Source organism: Nothobranchius furzeri, chromosome 11, assembly GCF_043380555.1.
Source record: "Nothobranchius furzeri strain GRZ-AD chromosome 11, NfurGRZ-RIMD1, whole genome shotgun sequence".
Classification (NCBI taxonomy): Eukaryota; Metazoa; Chordata; class Actinopteri; order Cyprinodontiformes; family Nothobranchiidae; genus Nothobranchius; species Nothobranchius furzeri.
The window spans coordinates 32,172,988-32,196,100 of NC_091751.1; the positions used below are offsets into that span (position 1 = coordinate 32,172,988).

Here is a 23,113-nt window from a genome sequence, read left to right on the forward strand (position 1 = left end):
AGCCAGAACCTAACTTCATCCAGACAGGTCAGGAGCTTAGAAATGGACCTTCCAGTCTCAGGACACAAATCTGGCAGTCATGCATACAGATGAAATTTAACGCCATGTTTTCCTAGGAGTACTCCTAAGGGGAGAAATACATGGCAAAGAGGAGTGAGCCCCGGACTGAACCCTGTGGTTCCCCCGCTGCAGGGGGAAGCAGCACTGTCCAACATAACATAAAACCTCCTGCCGAGGAAGTACGACCATTCAAGGGCTGACCCAGTGATTTTCACCCATTCCAAGCAATCCAACGGAATGTCATAGTCAACCATGTCAGAGGCTGCTGCTAAGTCCAATAACAGCAGTACCACAGCTGCACCCTGATTCATAGCTATGAAGGCATCATTCAACACAATTAACAGGTGCTAAATGCAGCACTAAATCCAGACTGAAATGTCTCAAACCTACCAGAATAATCTAAATCAGGGTTTCTTAACCCCAGTCCTCAGCTCCCCCCTGTCCTACATCTTTTTCATGTTGCCCTTTCAAACACTACTGCTTCTCTACTGCCACACACTTAACTCAAATTAATGGCCGAGTAGCAGGCTCCTGCAGCACTTGATGCCCTCCTGAGGAGGCTATTCAACTATGTAAATTAGGTGTGCTTGAAACATGCAGGAAAGGGGGGCGCTGAGGACCAGGGTTGAGAAACCCTGATCTAAGTCAAACCAGCCAATGGTAGACAACTTTTTCCAATGATTTAAAGGTAAAAAGACACTTGGAAATAGGCCTTTAATTTGTCAGAGCCTGACTTCTTCAACATTGACTTGACCACTGCAGCTTTCATAGATGTTGGAACTTCACATGAGCGCAGGCTACCATAATGTCACGTTTGAGCCAGGAGGAGGTCAGGACCCAAGATGCAGAAACACAGAACGACACAAGGCAGGAACGTAGTAAAACGTAAAATCCTTTTATTAGAAGTCAATGTCCAAAAATCCAAGAAGGGGCAGGAAGCCAAGCCTTAAGTCAGTAACCCGAGTGACAAAAACAAAAAGCTCTTTGATGAGCAAAACCTAGAGCATCACGAGGAGGAACAGAACAACACTGCCAACGACACTGGACAGACACACACTGAGAGACAAGACAGGGTTTTATACACAGGGGCTGGGTGATTAGGAAGCAAGCAGCAGGTGCGTGGGGAGAGAGAACCAGAGGAGAGCCTGATGAAATCAATAAACAAAATGGGAAGGGAAAACTAAGCAGAGGAGGGGAATAAGCCATAACCTATGAGACTGCATACATAAGCCTAAAAGACTCAGGGCACAGAAGAACCAAAATATAAATAACTAAAGATCCGAGGAGTGAGGGAGAAATAAACAAGTGGAGGAGGAAAACACACACACTAAAGGAGACTAATGAAAACCTGAACCTATAGAAAACTACAGGGAGTGGCTAGAAGGGAACCTGAGAGGAAACCTGGAGGGGACTGGGGACCACAAGGACACAGAAACCTAAGGGGAACCCCTAAGGGGAAAACCTGGAGTGGGTTGGGGAACACAAGGAGGCACCTGAGGGGGGACGCAGACAAGGAGACACATGAGGAACACAAGGAAACACATAAGGGGAACATAGAGAGGGATGGAGAACACAAGGGGACACATGAGGGAACCTGAAGGGGGCTGGGGACCACAAGGACACAGAACATGGCAGTACCCCCCAAACAAGGGCGGATACCAGATGCACAAAAGACACGGAAAAGACAAAGCCACAGACAGAAAACAGGGACAAAAACAGGATACGAGGAACCACAGGGCGGGAGAGGAGGGACCAAACAGAAAACAACCCACAAGGGCGGGCGAGGGGGGACCAAAACACAGGAGAGTCCGGGGGGAAGCTGGTGACGAGGGACCAAGGGAGGCCGGGACCTGGAGAGTCTGGGGGCCGGCGAGGACGGACCAAGGGAGGCCGGGACCTGGAGAGTGAGGGGTGCCGGCGACGAGGGACTAAGGGAGGCCGGCACCTGGAGAGTCAGGGGGGCCGGCGATGGGGAACCAGAGACCAGGAGAGTCTGGGAGGCCGGTGACGGGGGACGAGGGACCAGGGGAGTCTGGGAGGCCAGCAATGGAAGAAGTAGAAGAAGAAAATATCATTTCTATAGTGCCTCTCAAGATGAAAATCAGTAGGTGCTTCACAAAAACAAAAAATGTAAAAATATAAAAAATAATTTAGAAAATGGTAAAAAATATATTTAAAATGAGCAAAAATAGACACTTGTGATAAAAAAAATGTTAAGAAAGAGAGAGTGAATAGGAAAGAGGGAAATCAGCTGATCCTGAGGAAGGTGGAATAGGTGGGGAGAGCAGAATAAAGAGAGAGTGGTGAAGAAGGTCATACAAAGGCCACTTTGAACAAGTGACTTTTCAGCTGCTTTTTAAAGGAGACCACTGATCTCAGGCTCAGGGGGAGAGAGGTCCAGAGTCTGGGGGCCACAGCAGAAAATGATCTGTCACCTTTGGTCTTTAGCCTGGTGCGCTGCACAACCAGTAGGCTTTGATCACTGGACCTCAAGGACCTGCTGAGGGTGTAGGGACTAAGAAGTTCACCAACGTAAGATGTGCTTGTCCATGTAAGGCCCTATAGACCAGAACCAGGATCTTGAAATGAACCCTGAAGTTGACTGGCAGCCAATGAAACTGGAGGAGATGGGGAACCAGCGACCAGGGGAGTCTCGGAGGCCGGCAACGGGGAACCAGGATGGGCCTGGGACAGAGGCAGGGGATCCGGGGGCCCTTGGGGGACCGGAGACTCAGGCGGGGGATCCGGAGTCTGGGGAGCCAGCGTCTGGGGCACAGAAGGCGACAGGCGAGGACCGGGACGGCGGTGACTGCTGCCAAAGATGGACTTGTAGGGTGGAGATGCCGAGGACTCTGGAGGCAGAGGGGATGCCGAGGACTCTGGCAGCAGAGGGAACATTGAGGACTCTGGAGGAAGAGGTGACGTTGAGGAATCTGGAGGCAGAGGGGGCGAAGATTATAGAGGCAGAGGGGACGAAGACTCTAGAGGCAGAGGGGAAGAAGACTCTAGAGGCAGAGGGGACAAAGACTCTAGAGGCTGAGGGGACGAGGACTCTAGAGGCGGAGGGGACGAAGACTCTTGAGATGGAGGGGACGAAGACTCTCGAGGCGGAGGGGATGTACACTCTGGAGGAAGATGGGACATAGACTCTGGAGGAAGAGGGGACAACGACTCTGGAGGAAGAGGGGACGAAGACACTGGAGGAAGAGGGGATGAAGATTCTGGAGGGGACGAAGACTCTGGAGGGGGCGAAGAAGCTGGAGGGGGCGAAGAAGCTGGAGGGAGTGAAGACTCTGGAGGGGGCAACTTGACTGGAGACGCCGGATGTGGCACTGACTTGACTGGAGGCGGAGTCTCTTGGACAGGCAAAGTCTCCTGGACAGGCTGGACTGGGGCCTCTTGGACAGGCTGGACCGGGGCCTCTTGGACAAGCTGGATTGGAGCCTCTTCGATAGGCTGGACCGGAGCCTCTTGGACAGGCTGGACCAGAGCCTCTTGGACAGGCTGGACCAGAGCCTCTTGGAGAGACTGAGGTGGGACCACTGCTGGACGTGGATGCGGTGCGACCCCTTGGACCACCGCTGGACCTGGATGCAGTTCGACCTCTGGGACCACCGCTGGACCTGGCGTGGTGCTGGAGGATTCTGGGGAAGGTGTCCATCCCTCACAGCAGGCCAGACCCTCTGCGGGGACATCCTCAAGTGCCGACCCATAAACACTCCGGACATAAACGTAATGCTTACCAAGGGCTGGAACCGCTGTCAACTCCGGATGGGTGGAAAAGATGGCATCCAACCCCTCAGCCACCCGCAGTCGTTGGCTGGGGCATAATGGTCCGGTAAAGATTACCCAGAGAGAGTCCTCAAACTTCTGTATTATCCACCTAACTGCCTCCTCAGTTAAGGCCGGCAACACCTGGGCTGATGGCGCAGCTCTGCCCTCAGGAGGCTGCTGGCGACAATGGCGACGTCGTCGTCGAGATGAGGTGGAGATGACACTTTTGGGACCAGGTGAAGGTGTTGGTGAACCTGGAGGTTCTGCTGGGTCCTGGTGTGGTCAATCCATTCTGTCACGTTTGAGCCAGGAGGAGGTCAGGACCCAAGATACAGAAACCCAGAACGACACAAGGCAGGAGCGTAGTAAACCGTAAAATCCTTTTATTAGGAGTCAATGTCCAAAAATCCAAAAAGGGGCAGGAAGCCAAGCCTAAAGTCAGTAACCCGACTGACAAAAACAAAACGCTCTTTGATGAACAAAACCTAGATTGTCATGAGGAGGAACCAACAAAACACTGCAGACAGGGTTATCTACACAGTGACTGGGTGATTGGGAGATGAGGAGCAGGTGCGTGGTGAGAGAGAACTGAGGGGAGACTGGTGAAATCAATTAACTAAATGGGAAGGGAAAACCAAGCAGAGGGGATAAACTCTAACCTAAAAATCTCTAAATAAATAATAAACTTAAAAGACTAAGGGCACAGGGGAACCAAAGAACACTAAAGGAGACTAATAACATGAAAAGCTGAACCTATAGAAAACTACAGAGGGGTGACTGGGGAGACCTGAGGGAGACCGGGAGGGAGCTGGGGAAAAAAAGGGGCACAAGAAGATTGGGTACACATGAGGGGGATCGTAGAAGGACACCTGGAGGGGTTGGAGACCTAAAAGGGCACAGAAACCTAAGGGGAGAACCTGGAGTGAGCTGGGGAACGTAATGAGGGACATGAGGAACACAAGGAGACACATAACGGGAACCTAGATGGGGGCTGAAGAACACATGAGGGGGACGCAGGACGCAAACCATGACAATCCTAGCCTATTTACCATACTTGTCCATACAGTGTGTTTAAACTACAGTTGCAATGCTTTCACTCTCTCATTCAAGAGCATCTGCTAAATGACTGGAGTTAATGATGCCTTTAAAATTCCTTTCAGCAGCCTCTCCTGTGGCAAAAGATGTAATGCCAAGTCCTTCCAGTACTTATTCTCCTCTTTGCCTTCCTTACTTCTGCCTTCTAAATCCACCTTTTTTCCCTTTAATGAACATTTTTTAACAAATCAATAAAAAACGGAATACATGCAGGACAATGCTCATTTTTATGTTACTCTGAGGTAGAAGAGATGCGGCACAAAAGCAAAGTGCAACAAAGAGGTTTCAAAATAACCTTTAAAGAATATCTAAGGATTTACTGAGTTGCACAGACTGTGGATATCATTGTGCGTACCACACACACTCAGATACAATTTTACATGGTACAGGCCCAAAGAACTTTCTACACTAACAGTAAAACTCTGTATGGAGAGCTATTAACAGTTGTTGATTACCACATTTTCCTGAACGACTGGAAAAAAAAATTTAAACCATTTTTTAAACCATATAATATATGGAGATATATAATATATATGATATGGCACCCCTGATCACAAGCGTGGCAAAACACGTTCCGACCTTAAATCTTTATAATTAAACTTATAACATAAATATATCATGTACATCATTTCTATTATGGTCACAATATGAGATGTCAGTACATTTTATACCCTGCATTGCATTTTCTTTTTGAACTATGGAATTTCTTCTGACGGTTCTTTACCCCAGTACCAAACAAACCTTGGACTGGTGCCAGTCCTTGGCCCAGTGGTTTGGATCACATATCAGGTCCCATTCTGATGTCACCAAACGAAATAGCCAAGTTTACTTGTTTTTTTTCAGCATGTCTGCAGTGGTCTCTAGTATAAATGAGTGTCTAGTGAGTCTCTACAGATCTCCTGTCTCAGGAAATGGATGTGACCCAGAGCAGAGCTGAGCTTCAGATGACAGGATCTTTAGTCTTACTTCCTGATATTTGGACATCTCTCGTCTGATTGGCTAACAGTAAAAAAAAACTCTACCACTTACTCTATTTGCAACATTGATGTTTTAGCTCCACAAACAACACGTGTGGAGGAGTTCTGCTATGTGGTGGAGTTATTAATGGTAACAGTTAGCTTCCACCAGCTAAGACGTTCTCTGCTGTTTCTGGGACGCTAAACCAACAACAGCCTTTCCCGTCCTGAGCCAAGATGGGTGAGTTCATGAATGTTAGTTTTTCATGGTAAAAAGAGTGACCTTTCTAATCCAAGAGTTTCTTCGTTTACTTATCAAGGGTAGAAGACCATTTTCACATTCTGGCTGCATGCTGAACCTAGAGTGACCAATAACGTTTCAAATGACGAAGTAAAAAAGATTTCTCAGTGAATCAGCTCTTAACCATCCGTCTCACATCCATCTGACTTCACCGCATCGGGCTGTGACAAAGCCCATGTTACTTTGTTTTTAGGTGAAATTGTGAGTAAACTCACATCAGCCTCTTGCCTACAACATACAACTAAAAGCAAAATGTTTGTCACACAGATACGGGTTTACTGATGCCATCGTGAAAATCAGAGATGTGTTTGAATAACAACACAGAATCTCCTGTTCACGCTAACAGAAACACACGTGAGAAATTTAGGGTTTATTTTACTTTGCTACTTACTTATTTTATTTCCTTTATAGTTGGAGATTTTCTGCCCTTAACCTAAATGTGTGTGGAGAGTGTTTTGGTACCCTGCGCACAACTCTAATGGAGAAAGAAGTTCCTACCTTGTATTCCGGGAGGTCCTGGCTGTCCTGGGTGAGGTTTACCTGGATCTCCTCTAACTCCCTTTGCCCCTCTCTTTCCTAGGGAGGACCGAACAAATGAAGACGTTCATAAAACCCAACTGGGACGTACAAACACATCACTGTGATGTCATTTTTACCTTTAAGTCCTGTGTTTCCAATCTGTCCAGCTGCTCCAATAATACCAGGAATGCCACGAGCACCTGGTAAACCATGTGGACCCTGGGAACCAGGTGATCCTGGAGGTCCAGGAGGCCCAGGGGGTCCCATTACACCTGCCCCACCAAGCACAGCCCTCTTGGCACTCACTGCCACTTCTGCTAGCTTCTCTGCACCAAACAAAAAGCACAGCAAACATCATGTTTTATTAACCTTTCGAAGCCAGCAACTGACTGCTCAGGAGATGAAAACCGTTGTGGAAAATGATCCAATCTAATCCACCCTGCATACATCAAAGGTGGATATTCACGTAGGCATGCTCACCCTGCAGCATCTTTAGAACCACTTCAACAATATGCTGGTCTGACGTATCGCGTCCCTGGACAGGAGGGAGACAGAAATGAGAGCTGGAGTGATTTTAAAACCGAACACATTCCTTCTGTGATGAAAAGTGATCTGGACTCACAGCTGCACCCTGGATGCCGGGCATGCCGGGTACTCCTCGCTCTCCATTAAGCCCCCTTGGACCAGGTACTCCAGGTGGTCCTTGGTCTCCTGGTTTACCCGAGTCCCCAGTGGGTCCGTTGTGCCCAGGGTCACCCCTGATTCCTTGCTGCAAAGGGAACAGCATTACAGACATGCACAACACACATCCGTGGCCACCTTGTTTCTTCCCGGTAGCTGTCTCACCTGTCCTTTTGGTCCAGGTTCTCCCGATATGCCCTGTTACAGCAGACAGGTGTTACCAACACAGTCAAAAAGCAACGCTTCAAATGCACTCATTCAGCAATAACTCTAGAAGGAATGTTATGAATTCTGAAATGCAGTTTCAAAGAATCAATTTGCATCCTTCTTTACTGTCTCACAGCTTACTCACTAGCATCACACAGATATGCATGCACGTTTAAAACCTCTTCTGCTCAGCCTTGGCATTATTCAAACATTTGGCACTAAATATCTTTCAGCTTGGAACCAACTTCTTATCTTAAGTCTGAAAGTTTTGCTGTGGTTATTTAGAAGTTTGAAACAGCTCTAGCTTAGCTTTTAATCATTTTTACCTTTTCGCCTTTCTCACCAGCCAATCCCTCAACGCCAGGATCGCCCTGAAAGCAACGGAAACCAGAGCATGAGGGGGAGACTGCAGCAAGGATGTAGAGCTTCAGGTTTTCTGTTGAGGACAACTTTGTTGACGAAAGCGGAAAGGGCTACTTACTATGTCCCCCTTTGCACCGACTTTGCCTTGGAAGCCCTGAGAGAAGAGACAGTTGTAAATGTGGTCAAATCCAGAATATATTATGCTTTACAAAGCACAAGCACTAATAATTGATTGAGGGCAGCAACACTGGTGATTGCAAAGTAAGAAAAATGTTGTCTTGTCTCCAAGACAATGAAGATGAGAAAGCTTGGATTATCATTTATATTGCTTTTCTTATTCAATGATCTACTGTGGATTCAAACAGGGTTTTATCCGCAGGTAAGCACTGCCCCCAATAGGCAGGTCTGCTGAACTACACTATCTTATAACAGATGCACTTCCTGTGTGCAAAACTACATGTACCTTGTCTCCCTGAGTTCCAGTAAGCCCCTGTGGTCCTGGGACACCAGTAGGTCCTCGTTCTCCCTTGCTTCCCTGTTGAACAACAATAATGTTAAACGCACATCCTGTTTTTAGTTCAAAAGGACTTTGAGGAAACTATAAAGCAACTTACAGGCATGCCGACTTCTCCCTGTGAGCCAACTGCTCCTCTTTGGCCTCTGTCACCCTGCAAAGTTCAACTGAATTAGGTCTATTTGGTCTAAGATTACAGGTTTTAATGTTTATAGCAATGCTAATGGCTTTACCTTGGGTCCAGGGACTCCTTCCATTCCAGCCTCACCAGGAATACCAGGCTCTCCCTACGAGTGAGGCAATGAATAAGTACACCTTAGGCTGCTACTACACACTCATAGCTAACTTACCAAAGGTCCAGGAGCACCAGCCCTGCCAGCATGACCCCTAGGACCAGGCTCGCCCTGTCAAGGACAGAGTGTGGATTTATAAGGAAGAAAAAAAAACAGACTAAAGTTTAAATTGGTAAACAAAAAACCAATGTGGTACCTTAACTCCTGCTTCTCCCTTTGCTCCTGGGGAGCCAGGTAATCCCTGCAGACAGAATTATTAAGACAAGCTTATACAAAACAAAACGGCATCTGCATCTCCACCACCCAGCCCAGTTTGGGAGAATGAAGAGTAAATTTAAAAGTGCAGGTGTGATTGCATCTGAAAACGACAGTGAGAGTGCTGGAGGTGGGTGGTAAGGTGGGTAGCTTAGATGCTTGAAGAAACAATAAAAGAGAGAGAGAGAGAGAGAGAGAGAGAGAGAGAGAGAGAACATAAAGGTGGCTAAGTTCCAGCGATTGAGTCTGCAGCAGTGTTAGTGTCACAGCAGTGATCACACAAGAGTGCATCTTATGCTCCATTACCGTTAGTCAAAATAATGCACACACACACACACACACACACCACACACACACACACACCACACACACACACACACACCACACACACACACACACCATGTTTTCCCACTGGTCTGATTGTGATTAATGCTCTGCAGAGGGAGAAGAACGCTGTTTCAAGGTGGTTTTTGTTCTAAAACAGCATGTGTCTCATAGCTGCTGTTAAACCACAACTTATAGCTGGCCTCCATTGTTTGTTTCTGCTTCATTGCACTATTACTTAGGCCAGATTAGCCTGTGCGACATAAGAATATAAACTATAGGGACCCTATACTTCCAGACCACGGGTCCCCACCTGCCAGAAAAATGAATGGGAGTCTACGACAGGATCAAGGTTAGTTTCTGATCCCGTCTGATAAGTGTCATGGATGCCTCTGAATTTTAATGACCTGTTTCTGATGCCATCAAAGTGTTTATTTTCAAATGGCAGCAAAAGTTATTGTAGGATTTGAGTGAAAAGACGTAACGAACTACAAATGCCAGTCTCACCAAACTGATGTCATCAAACCAGACACGGAGAAGAAGAGAAGGACTGTGAGTTTAACCAGCTTCACATCCTTCTTCAAGGATGGAAAGTGGCGAAAGCCACTATAAATCTGGTCATGTGAAGAGCAGCAGCTACTCTCGGGGAGGAGATTCTGCTGTGACGTCATTTATGCAACATCTGACTTGTAGTCTTTTTTATTGACCAAGTTTTACAAGCTAATAAATCAGAAAGTATGTGGCAGACATAGTTGAAACTTGCATCTCTACTTTTCATTTAAATTGAAGTACAACATGTGTTTGATTCAGACCAAACAGACCAGTTTAGAGCCCCGTTGACTTACAGTCTTTTTATAGTTTTTCTTAAGACCCATGAGCCAACCGGAAGGGAAGGAGAGTAAGGCTCTCTATTATCCACCTCCCCCCATAAACCTAATAAAAAAAACTTACTGCTGTCCCCTGGGGACCAGGAGGACCGGGCAGTCCAGACTGACCAGGAGCACCCTGTGAACAAAACAGCAAACGTGATATCAAAGAATTGAACACTGAACTAAGAAGTTATTCCTAATATTTGCTTACTTTAATTCCGGGAACACCGGGAGTGCCATCTTTTCCATCAATACCTGGAAGACCCTGAAAAGGCCAATAAATCACTTTATGGTTTTCATTTGTCAAATTATTTAAAAAGCTCATCCTTTACTCACATTTTCTCCTTTTTTGCCAACAGCACCTTGTGGACCTTGAATGCCTTGGCTGCCCTGCAGATGTTGGGCACACATTCCTCAGTGAAATGTAAATTAGTTTCCCTGTTCAAGTTTTAAAGACTATTTCTATTATAGAAAAACTTAAAAACCACAAGAAGAGTCTCTCACTTTGTTTCCCTTGTCTCCTTGCTCTCCAGGTGGTCCCTGAGGTCCCTCCTCACCCTAAAGAAAAATAGAATGTTCCTCTTAGAAAACCTGAGATGCACAAGAAAGGACTTGGCTTATCTGAATGTGTGTGTGTGTGTGTGTGTGTGTGTGTGTGTGTGTGTGTGTGTGTGTGCGTGCGTGTGTGTGTGTGTGTGTGTGCGTGCGTGCGTGCGTGCGTGTGCGTGCGTGTGTGTGTGTGTGCGTGCGTGCGTGCGTGCGTGCATGTGTGTGTGTGTGTGTGTGTGTGTGTGTGTGTTCTCACAGGAGGGCCAGGAATTCCTACAGGTCCGTTGATGCCTTTGTAACCACGAGGTCCCTGCAACACACACACACAAAAAAACACAAAGAACAATCAATCACCTCAGATCAGGCAAAGGCTGAGATGCAGAAGCCTACTATTCACTGCAATAACGGTGTAATTAGAGCTTAACTCACTGCACTAATGGGAACTGCAAAGAGAGCCAGATACTTTTGTTTTGGCAACAAGCCGTGGTGCTAACGTGGCTAACTTGGCTAATGTTAACAGTAAGATGAATGGCTATAGCGGATCATTAAGTGCAGATGGAGACACGATGGACCCAGGCAACCCCAACTCATTAGAGAGCGAGAGAGAGAGAGGGGGGGGGGGGGGGGTTGCATTAGCGTCATTTCCATATGTCCCCATTGCTGGTAATAGATGGTGTTTGTATAGCAGTACCAGGTCTGGCTGGGCTTTCCTGGAGTAAATGATTTTACATATAAAGAATAAAACAACATTGTTTTTTTCTGGTAAAAATGAAAGAAGCAATGTGGCACTCACAGCCTCTCCTTTAGGACCCATCATTCCTGGATAACCTCTCAGACCCATTGGGCCCTAAGAGGGAGAGTAAGACAATCAAAGACTGCACTGACACGAATACCAATCTTAGGGTTCAAGGTTTACAAAATGTTTTCTGTTCCAGTAGTGATGATGTAACAGTATACCGGAGGCCCTGGGATTCCCTGCTCCCCGGAGATGCCAACTTCTCCTTTAGGTCCCTGGTATAGAAAAAAGACAAAGGCAGATAAATAAGTTTTTAAGTTGTTCAAACTTGCAGGTGGTCCTTCACTGCCTTGTGTGCACATTTGATTTCAAACTTTAAGCAAGAAAATACTTTTGAAACCACTTACTTATCGCTGTATTTTATGTCTTAACTGGCCTTTGATGGTTGTGTGCTGTGTACTTGCTGAGTCAAACTAAATAATATGAAGCTAGCTGAAGCTAATTAGCCAGCAAGAGAAAGCTAATCAAAAATTAATGGCCCATTTCCAATTCCACACTCAGAAACACGTGGACTTTAAGGTGCATGTCTGTTAAATGAGTAAATGGACCAGAGCGTTCTAATTGTGTGATTGTCAGGCCTGTGTTGGTGATGCATGTCTGCACCCGTTCCTCAGGGACATAGAACAATTGGTTGTTCTGCCCCACATGATATGCTAAAAAAGAGTGATGAGTGATCAGAAATGACACTAAACAGAGAGTGTTCAAGGACCAATTTAATGCACTAGGATCAGCTAAGGATGAGGCAAACTCAGAGCTTGGACCTCCAAGCTCAGAAAGAATATTTGTGTTTGAATGGTTTAGTATGGCCTTAGTGCATATTTGTAGAGTTTTTCAAATTTGTTTTACGATCCCAAAGATTTTGCCTTGTTGATATAAACCTGAGCTCTTGCATTGCCCTGTGGTGTGTAAGCTGTATTTGCATCAGTTCAACATGCTCTGGTTGATGGTACAGCACCAACATTTGCCTAAAGAGCTGTTAAATTGACTGAATTGTGGCTATTTTTGTTTCTAATCTTAACTGGCCATGGTGGCCATCTTGAATCGGGTTGATCCAAGGTTGCAGTTGCAGGTGGAATTTCTATTCTCTGAAAGTTATGTATTTTACCAACAGACTGGCAGGCTTGACACCAACAGCTGTAGCCTGTCCAGCTGGTAAGTGTGTGTTGGTTGTGACTCAGCTACAAGTTCCTGTTCTATGGATTAGCACGGGTCATCATTTCTCACAAGTAAATCCGACAAACAATGATGACCAGCCGCAAGAGCCAAAACCAACATGTTAATGCTTAACATGCACCAGTAAGAATTCTGAACCCAAGTAAAGCACCAAAATCAAAGTATTTCCCTAAATGTGTACCAATAGTATTCTCATCCCTGTTAGACCACCCTCTCTTTTTAGTGACGTCTGTTTTGCCCTTTGACCCCTATCACGCCCATCCTCGGTCTGATGTTCTAAAGAACTGCTTCCACTGCCAACATCAGAGTTCTGGTTTAGGCAGAGATGCTAACAGCTCCTGATGCATGTCTCTAGAAAGGAAAGAAGAAGACAGAGCAACTTTGCATCGAGGCTGATCCTCTAAAAATAACTAGTTGAGTTTATGAGGAGTGGTTACTGTGTGTGTTGTGAATGTTCCCAGCATGTTTGTGCTGCCAGAAGGTTCATTGTGTGGGAAGATCAGAGGCTAACTCCTTTGGCTTGGTTAGCCGTTCCCCTGAAGCCCACAGCGTGCTCATTAGCTCTGCTTAAAACAGCGAGGTGAGAGGTCTGCATGAACCCTGACTTTCTCCTCCTCCCCTTCATGTACCTGGCCACTCACCCCCTCTTTCATCTGGCTAGGTGATGCAGACTGCAGGGCTGGGGCCCAGCCTGACTAATCACAGCCAGATTAGTGCAGTCATGTGCCTCAGGGGGCTTCATTAGAACTAATCCTTACCTCCCCCGGTCCTCACCAGTGGCTGAGTGTGCAAGACTGTACAACATAAACATGCACAGCTGTCTGAGTGCATGTGTGTACTTAGAGTCTCACCGATTTGCCTATGCTGCCGGGATCCCCGAGAACACCAGCACGCCCTTTGTGTCCCTAGAAAACAAGATTCGGTGAAGACACAGGTCTAATAAATGTCATGGCAGAAAGATCTACAGATATCCTCCTTACCTTTACCCCCTGCAGTCCTTGTGGGCCTTTAGGTCCGGAGGGACAGTTGAGAGGACACTGTTGTAAAGACAAGCAAACAGTTGGATCACCAACACATTGGCTGTTTAGTCATTTGTAAGAGGATAAACCCAAGTGCTCTTACCTGGAAATCTGCGCTTCCTTCTTCAACACCAATAAACTTTCCTGGAGGACCCTAGATGAAAAAATGGACACATCGATGAAAAGAAGTCTGCCGGTCATGGTTGGAAAAAGGTCACTCGTTCTCCACAAAGCTGAACCAGCACTCACTCCGTCGTTCATCTAACCCCACCATCCCTCTATTTTTGAATGGAGTTAGGAAGTGAAGCATCTACAGAAACCGTTAGATGAGAAACCCCTCTGATCTGATGAGGGATTATGCGTCCTCGGATCTCAGCAGTTAAACTAAACAAAGACAGTCCTATGGGCTGGGAGCATCACTCTCATTGATGACTCCCATCCTCGTCTTCACTGAGACACTCAAGAGTTCAGATGCCTTTAAAGAGTAAGTCTTACAAGTGTTTTTAGAATCTCAAGACCTTGTGTCTACTGGAACCTGTGCAAGCAGCATGCTGTGGCTGCGGTAGCTACAGCATGCATTTAAAAACACACAGTAACTACTGCATGAGCTGAAATAAACAAATATTCTGCAAGGCATTAGCACTTTGTCACTGCCTTCTTCTAACTCTGTAGGTGCCTTTAGCAGCATTAAGCAGCTGCAGCCATACCATTAGAAGCATAAGCTTTATTAAACCCAATGTGTCCCCATTAGCTTGTGCCATAACACGACTGCTAACGTCGTTTTCATCCAAATGTTTAGATATGACTTTGTCCCGTTTAGCAGCACATCATGATTAATGAATGATCTGAGGTTTACTGGCTACGACAACATCAGATTGTATGTCAAAGGCTGTAAATCTGGCTGAGTTTCTGTCATTTTTGTGTTCAATTGGTCAATTAACTGTGGTGGCCATCTTGAATCTGGCTGACTTTATAAGTTAACCAGATGTGCATCCAATTAAAAAAATCACTGAAGTTAATCCAATAATTTAAGAGATGTTTTGCTAAGAAACAAAACACATACCTGCACATAGAAACTGTGTCACATGACAAACAGGTGTAGCACCACGAATGTCCTGTTTTTGACCTAAAGGTCATGATGTGCTACGTCTGCTCGATCAGAGACATAAAGTCTCTGACAGGCTAATCTACATGAGATAGTGGCCAAGGTCTTTCATCAACAACACTTACACCTGGATGGACACTTACTGGTTTGCCAGGAGGTCCAGGTATTCCTGGAGGTCCAGGTGGTCCTAGAATACCCTGGATTAATGAAACAACAAAAGATTACCATTAAAAGGACACCAATGAGGATTTTCGTGATTGCTGTTTTATATTTAACTGATCAGCTGTCCTACCTTTGGGCCAGGTGGTCCAATCTGACCTGGAAGACCAATTGGTCCTGGAGTACCCTATGTAGCCAATGGCATTGATGATTAATGCAAAAATAGAACATCAATTGTAGAAATAATTTCCACTCGTAAAAAAGCAAAACCAGCAGACATGCTACTTACAGCCAGACCTGGAAGGCCGAGTCCCTGTGCAGACACAAACAACAAGCAGAGTTAATGGAATTATTCCAGAACAAAAAAAAATCCAACTGATGTTTTGAAAGCCAATTAACAACAAAAGCAGTACCGTAGTAATGCATGTGTACAGTGTCAGCACAGGTCAAACAGAGCTCACAAACACACAAGACAACTCGTTTGCATGTTTTTTCTTAGAGTTAATTATAAACACAGCAATTAAGGAAGGACACTTTAACAGAGGAAGAGCAGCCTACAGGGCAAGATGTGTTGTCAAGAGTACACACACACACGAACACACACACGCACACAGACAGGACGCCTGCTAACACTAAACAAAGGATTAACTAATAGTGCTGCATTCAAGCATGTCATTGCAGGCTCTGGACTTGTGCTCAAGGCTTTGAGGTGGATGGTCTTAGACCACCACCTAGTGTTGATAGGAAGTGTCACACAGCATGCAGAGCTGCTGTTTATGGTAATAAATCCAATGGATTTGAAAACTGATGCCACATCTGGATAGAAGGAGACATGAGGGGGCACAGCTGGTTAGACATATAGGCAAAACAAAAAGGGTAACTGGGAGATTTCTATGGGAGACCAGCTGGGTTCCAGTGTGCTTGTTGGTGCACTTATGCTGAATGCATCCAGTAGCAACTCTTTTTAGAAGTAGCATGGCAGCTGCTTGAGGCTTTGGAATTTAATCACCCAAGCAACGTTTTAGATCATGTATTTTCTCCACTACCAAAAACAACTTATTAATTCACTTATGCTACTCTATATCTAAATGAAACATGCACTGAACCTGACTAAAAATACACAAAACACATGCAAGAATAAAATATGGGGATTGTTTTCTTTGTTATATTTAATAAAAATGCATTATACTATATTAGCTCTCATCTTGTGCTTCAAATGTATTTAAAAAGCCCATAAAACATTTGATTGTTTTATACACTGAACAACAATATAAATGCAGCACTTTTGTTTTTGCTCCCATTTTTCATGAGCTGAACTCAAACATCTGAAAATTCATCCACATACACAAAACACCCATGACTCTCAAAAACTGTTCTGAAATCTGTCTGCATGTGTTTTAGTGAGCACTTTTCCTTTACCAAGATAATCCATCCCACCTCACAGGTGTTGCATATCAAGGGGCTGACAGACAGCATGAATAATGTACATGTGTGCCTTAGACTGCCCACAATAAAAGGATACCCTGACATGTTTACAGTTTTGCTTTATGGGGGTGGTGGGGCGGAAAATCAGTAAGTATTTGGTGTGGCCACCATTTGCATCACACACGGCAACACATCTCTGTCCCATAGAGTTGACCAGGTTGTTGATTGTGGAAAGTTGGTCCACTCCTCTTCAGTAGCTGTGTGAAGCTGCTGAATATATGCAGGAACTGGAACACGCTGCTGTATATGCCGATCCAGAGCATCCCAAACATGCTCAACAGGTGACATGTCTGGTGAGTATGCTGCCTATGCAACAGCTGGGATGTTTTCAGCTTCCAGGAATTGTGTACAGATCCTTGCAATATGGGGCCGTGTGTTATCAGGCTGCAACATGAGGTGATGGTTGTGGATGAATGGCACAACAACGGGCCTCAGGATCTCATTGCGGTACCTCTGTGCATTCAAAATGCCATCAATAAAATGCACCTGTGCTCATTGTCCATAACATAGTCCTGCTCAGACCAGTACCCCACTGCCACCATGGGCCTCTCAATCCACAACGATAACATCAGCAAACCGCTCACCCACATGACGCAACACATGCAGTCTGCCATCTGCCCTAAACATTGAAAACTCATCTGTGAACAGAACGCCTCTCCAATGTGCCAAACGCCATTGAATGTGAATGTTTGCCCACTCAAGTCGGTCACGGCAAAAGACTGCAGTCAGGTCCAAACCTCGATGAGGATGACAAGCATGCAGATGAGCTTTCCTGAGACGGTTTCTGACAGTTTGTGCAGAAATTCTCTGGTGATTTTAGCGTCATGAATGTTCTGTTTTTGACCTAAAAGTCATGATCTGCTGCATCTGCTTGAGCAGAGACATAAAGTCTCTGACAGCCTAATCTACATGAGATAGTGGCCAAGGTCTTTCATGCACTCTGCTCATCTGAACTGCTTCACCTCTGTCAAGATGAAGACAAAGAACTATTTTGATGAAAACATAATCAACAACTTTGTTATTACCAATAATAATGTGAGCCCAATGTTCAATCAATTTGTGAAATGACAATGTTATTACTTGATATTGTAATCCTGTGATCAGTAGTATTTTACAAGTAATTATAATCTTGGACATTTACACTAGACACTAATGACACATAATGCTAAATCCACATGACACATTTCCTTTTTTTCTGATCTTATCAGAACCTTTGTTTCTGGCTAGGCGTGGTTATCTGTGGTGTTTGTATAAACGCTCTTTTGCATTTCAAATTCTGATTCGCCAGTAAACCAAAATGTGACAATTATAAAAACTATTCCACGCCACCTTTTCTTTAGTTCAAGCGTTCTAGAGAAGTGTTGGACAGGCCATCTGGACTTCCTCTTCAGCCAAAAGAACCTTGACAAGCTGGATAAAATCTGTTGCAAGTTACAACTGACCGTAATGGTTCCTTCAGAATAAAAGCTGAACCTCACGACCCCTTCAGGGTCTCGGAGACGCCAGCGATAACCTGTTGTGACATGGAAGCATTCCAAGACTAGTTTGGTCGGCACCGCTGCTTTTCTACTGGCTTTGGTACCAAAGAGGATCCACAAGGACCTCGGCATCCTGGATCTAACGGAGGCTTCCCCTGGGTATCTAGACTGACAGATGGCGTTTCATGTGTGCTATAAATCTCCTACTAAAGTTTAGAGTGAAACATTCACTCCCACTCAGAACTAACTGCTTCTCCGGATCCGCTGGTTCTGAATTGAATTGAATTGAATTGAATAACATTCCACACACACACAATCATCATTCATCATGTCTCACTCCACCTTAGTCCATCAGTACACAGAGTGTTTAAGTTAGTCTTGTTTAAATTGTGTAGAAAAAAATTTCTTAACTATTATAAACCTGACTCTCTCTCTTTCCTTGGAGTTAATACAAAGTGTCACTTAATCCCTGCAATAAAAAGTTACGATCTTCTGGTTAAAATAGTCAAAGATCCATCAGATTGATATTTCATATTTCCATGGAATCTCATATTTTATGGTTCATAAGTAAGATGTAAACGACCCATTCTTTACATTATGCAAACCGATTGTTGCTAAAGCTGTCTGGGTGGCTGGTCTCAGGCGATCCTGGAGGTGAACATGCTAAATGTGAAAGTCCTGGGCTGGTGTGGTCACATGTGGTCTGCAATTGTGAGGCCGGTTGGATGTACTGCCAAATTCTCTGAAACACCTTTGGCGATGGCTTATGGTAGAGAAATTAACATTTATTTCACGGGCAACAGCTCTGGTAGACATTCCTGCAGTCAGCATGTCAAATGCACATTTCAGGGTGTCCTCTTATTGTGGGCAGTCTAAGGCACACCTGTACATTATTCATGCTGTCTATCAGCCCCTTGATATGCCACATCTGTGAGGTGGGATGGGACTATCTTGGTAGGGGAAACATGCTCACTAACACACATGTAGAAAGACTTCTGAACAATATTTGAGAGTCATGGGTCTTTCGTGCCTGTAGAAAATAGGGATGAGCCGGATACTCGTCGGTACGGGTACAGCATTTTTGACGAATATGAGCATGAAACGAGTAAACCTCGTAAATATCTGTAATTGTGCTGAAGGAAAATCCTCATTGGGTAACTGACTGTCTTCACACTCTGTGATTGGCAAGTCACATAGAGCGCCCGCCCCTCCCCACACACGAAACTCTCTAGCCGGCCGGGAGCGCAGTCCGTGCGGCTCATCCACGCACACACACAGACAGTAACGGACCTCGCTGTTGCTCACGTTTCTTCAGTTTTCCCTAGGTTTTCTTCAGCTCGCCTCAGACACACACACCTTAATCAACATTGTTTTGTTTAACTTTGTGTGGGGCAAAATGCCAAGAACGTTAAGAAAAAATCAGTTTAATCAAATTAAAATAAAAAATATATACATAAAGTTGTGTCTGGTTCTAGCATTTCATATTTCCTAGTGCATGAGTTCAGTTGTATTAATCCATGCACTTAAATATTAATGTTCTAATTTTATTGAAACACTTGTTCTGAAATAGTTTCTTTACTATTGTGATCAACAATATTTAATCTCAATTCTGAGGCTGCTCTGTAAATAGTTTTCAAATAAACAATGCACATATCAACTTCTGATCAATCCATATCAATTTCAGACTTAAAATAATATATTGATGTAAACCACGCCCACTTCAGGGTTAGGCCACGCCCATTCCGAGTACAGATACAGATACAGATAGTGGTGTACTCGCTCATCCCTAGTAGAAAACATTTAAAATATTTGAGTTCAGCTCATGAGAAATGGGAGCAAAAAAAATGTGTTGCGTTTATATTTTTGTTCAGTGTAAAAGGGATAGTGACAATGTTCCAAAACAACATCCAGTTATGGTTTCACCGTCAGTGTTGGTCTCCATTTTAACACTAGACAGGTCATTCTGACTGTTCTTAATTATTTCATCAAATAAAAACATTCAGCCTTAATGGATCCTGACTTTCATTAAAAGTGGATTCTGTGTTTATTTTACAACAAAAGACAAAATATGATCATTTCTACCTATTTTGGTCTGAGAATTTCTCACTGGCATCTCTGGACACAATACAAATAGAACACCCAGACTGGGAATTTGTAGTCAGGGAGCATCTGCAGAACTTGATCAGTCTTTCTTTTCCTCTTAATTTTGTTATTTTTGTCTAATATAACTAACACATAAATGAAGAGTGAAAATGAAACAGAGGCATAAAAGAAATGTGACCATAGAAACAGCATTAGACTGATAACATGGACAGTTACTATTCTGAAACTGGCTTTTTGGGTTTTAGTTTTGGTTGAAAAACATTATTTAGCTCGTTAAATATATTTTCTGAAATTATAACCTTACAAGGTGAATGTATTGACTTTTAAAAGCAGCAGTCAACATGACCCTCAAGGCTGGTCTCGTAGAGACGTATGGTGGCCCTTTCAGAGTTAAAGGAAACATTTGTATCGTGATTTTTAACAAACATTAAGCTGTGCACCATGAAAACCCTCCCAAATGTTCTCATGAAAAGTCTCAGTCCAGCGGGATCATGGTTTCATTTATTCTTGAGAATGCTTCTTTGGGACGGCTCAGGACAACCAACAGCCATAGGCAGACATCAGAGCGATTTAAGAGTTTCAGGCAGTAAAAGTTAAAAGTAAATTAAACTACAGTATTTTCCAGACTATAAACCACTTCTTTTTTCCCAAGCTTTGAACCATGCGGCTTTAGTCAACCAGAAAGGATGGATGCTAGAAAGTCTAATGAAGGAATGGTTAAAGGAGTGCTACGGAAAGCGCCCAGGAGGATTTTTTTTCACAGTAAAATGGTGTTGCTTGTTTCACCCCGGGATGATGACAGCAACATGGACAGTGACACTGACATCGCCACAGAAAAGGTATGTGACGAAGCTCTTCTGAAGCTGTTCAACTCCGACACTGAAGAAGATGATTTCAGTGGTTTCAGTGCGCAGGAGGACGATGAATAAACTAATCAATAACTTTTCTGTTTTGTTTGATACTGATCAGTTCAGTTGCTTTCAGTTAAACTACGTTTTCAATTCAATAGATATCTGTGGCTTTTAGCCCGGTGTGGCTGATATTGAGGTGCGCTCTATAGTCCAGAAATTACGGTAGTCCCAAACCCTTTTGAAGGATTTAGCAGTTGAACATTATTTTAAATCCATGTGTCTGTGTTAGCCAAAAGGTTCAGCTTTGCTAACCGTTTCCAGACTTCTAGGTTCAGGTTCAAGCTGCATTTCTGCCATGACTGAACTCTACAACTCAAACTAACCCGTTGCTCATCTGGGCAGATGTGTTTGTTTCCCTCTCTGCTGTTGGCCAAAGATTTATGATATTTTTCTGGCAGAATATTTCTCTTAAAGAGATTTAGAGTCCTGGATAAAATGCTGAAGAACAAAATACTCACTGGAGGTCCTGGCTCTCCGCTTGGACCTGGCTGACCCTGCAGACAAAAACACACACACAACCAGAGAACTTCATGTGTTTGATGTGCCATGAACACTGACAGTCTAAAGGGAAATACTTTACCATAGAAAACCCAAAGGTTTCGGATTATAATTATTATAAACACTTGCCTTTGGACCAGGACTACCGACTGGACCCCGATCACCTTTTTCTCCAATCAAGCCCTGCAGGCAGAAGGAGATGAAGAAAGGTGAAAATGCTAGATATGAGGTCACATTGCGGGTCAGAACAGAACCATCAGGTATTTCTCTGCTTTGCAGGGGAGACATGTGATCTCACCTTGGGGGTTTGACACACTTATGATTAACAATGATGCAGTAATTGGGGTGAAAGTCCTGAGAGTGAGATTCCAGGGCGGATTACTCACTAAATCTCTAAAGAATTTGAAGTTGCTTCAAGTTAACATGTGGTTATTTGGCAAAGACAGTTTCTGCTGATTAAAACTGAAGCAGCAACATGTTCTGATTGACCTCAGAAGCAGAAACACAGTAATTACCATGAAAACATCAAACTGTGGGTTGAGATCACTTCATATGCACGTGAGCACTAATAGGCACATTCATTGCACGATCGTTCGTGAATTTTATTTTATTTTTTCGTGAACATGAACTGAACTCGTTCGTATTTTGCCGGACGAACGTAAATGTGAGTGCGTTTGTCCTGCCGTAGGTGAACGGGTTTATAAACGCGTTCTTTCGCCGTTCTAGCTTCAGATCTCCACGGAGTTTTTCCGGAGCTAAAGCCTAGCTAAAACATCCTGTTAACCACAGAGTTTATAAAAAGTAGAACCCGCAAATGCGGCCAAACATAGGCAGTAGCAGTTGGTGCAGCGTCTACTCTTCCACATCTATGCTGTGTGCAGGAGTCAATGTTCATTCAGAAAAACTGAAAAGGGACTTAACTGAAAGATTATACATTTTTTAATGTTTTGCACTTTTAATATTGCACTTTGAGTTTGCTACTTCAGCCTGCTTCCTAAGATTGTTTTATAATTTTCCATTAAAATAATGCTTTCCTCATGTTATTGAGAGTATACTGTAGGGTAAAAACTGCAGCTGGGTATGAGTGTGGACTGAACAGGTGTCAACTGTTGGAACATCATTTCATTTCATATATATATAGTTCATTTTTGGAACAGTGAACTTAGTTAACAAATATTTTAATTATGAACTAAGAAACAAAGTAGTTTGTTTTCAAATGTATGAACTGAACTTTGAACTAGTTCATTTTTTAAACAAACTTTCCCGACACTGCTAACAGGACATCAGTGGTTTTGACACAGAATCCCATCACCTCCATGCTGTTCAAGTAACTATAACCTCGGTTTTACACTGGAAGTTTTCTACGGCAGCGGAACGTCACTGCTACAAATATAAACCATTATAGTCTATGGAGTGTTTCAAACCAGCAGCGGCATGGGAATGCTCAGTCGCATCCCAGAAGCTAAAGGTAGGATCAGCTTCTATTTTTGCCACGAGCTGCTTTTAGGACACAACAATTTCCACAGTTAACATAGGGCTAGACAGGAAATCACACATGGTTTTAGTGTAGAATCCCTGGTAATTTTCAAATTAAAAGTACTGCAGCGATGCTATTTCATATATATG

The 23,113-nt window shown here is 44.2% G+C and overlaps 1 protein-coding gene across 1 annotated transcript in view; it reads right to left on the reverse strand.

Moving 5' to 3' along the window:
• The window catches only part of col9a2 (procollagen, type IX, alpha 2), a 33,692-nt gene that overhangs the window by 1,290 nt on the left and 9,289 nt on the right, over nt 1-23,113 (reverse strand). Inside the window, exons 5-31 of the mRNA XM_015955985.3 lie at nt 21,617-21,670; nt 21,448-21,483; nt 15,302-15,325; nt 15,146-15,199; nt 14,997-15,050; nt 13,852-13,902; nt 13,710-13,766; nt 13,581-13,634; nt 11,718-11,771; nt 11,554-11,607; nt 11,017-11,070; nt 10,716-10,769; nt 10,548-10,601; nt 10,423-10,476; nt 10,294-10,347; nt 8,960-9,004; nt 8,821-8,874; nt 8,704-8,757; nt 8,571-8,624; nt 8,420-8,491; nt 8,075-8,110; nt 7,920-7,964; nt 7,552-7,584; nt 7,328-7,474; nt 7,186-7,240; nt 6,843-7,031; nt 6,685-6,762 (exon numbers count right to left, since the gene is read on the reverse strand). Of these exons, the coding sequence (XP_015811471.3) occupies nt 6,685-6,762; nt 6,843-7,031; nt 7,186-7,240; nt 7,328-7,474; nt 7,552-7,584; nt 7,920-7,964; nt 8,075-8,110; nt 8,420-8,491; nt 8,571-8,624; nt 8,704-8,757; nt 8,821-8,874; nt 8,960-9,004; nt 10,294-10,347; nt 10,423-10,476; nt 10,548-10,601; nt 10,716-10,769; nt 11,017-11,070; nt 11,554-11,607; nt 11,718-11,771; nt 13,581-13,634; nt 13,710-13,766; nt 13,852-13,902; nt 14,997-15,050; nt 15,146-15,199; nt 15,302-15,325; nt 21,448-21,483; nt 21,617-21,670 (1,624 nt within the window). The remainder of the gene's footprint in view (nt 1-6,684; nt 6,763-6,842; nt 7,032-7,185; nt 7,241-7,327; nt 7,475-7,551; nt 7,585-7,919; nt 7,965-8,074; nt 8,111-8,419; nt 8,492-8,570; nt 8,625-8,703; nt 8,758-8,820; nt 8,875-8,959; nt 9,005-10,293; nt 10,348-10,422; nt 10,477-10,547; nt 10,602-10,715; nt 10,770-11,016; nt 11,071-11,553; nt 11,608-11,717; nt 11,772-13,580; nt 13,635-13,709; nt 13,767-13,851; nt 13,903-14,996; nt 15,051-15,145; nt 15,200-15,301; nt 15,326-21,447; nt 21,484-21,616; nt 21,671-23,113) is intronic.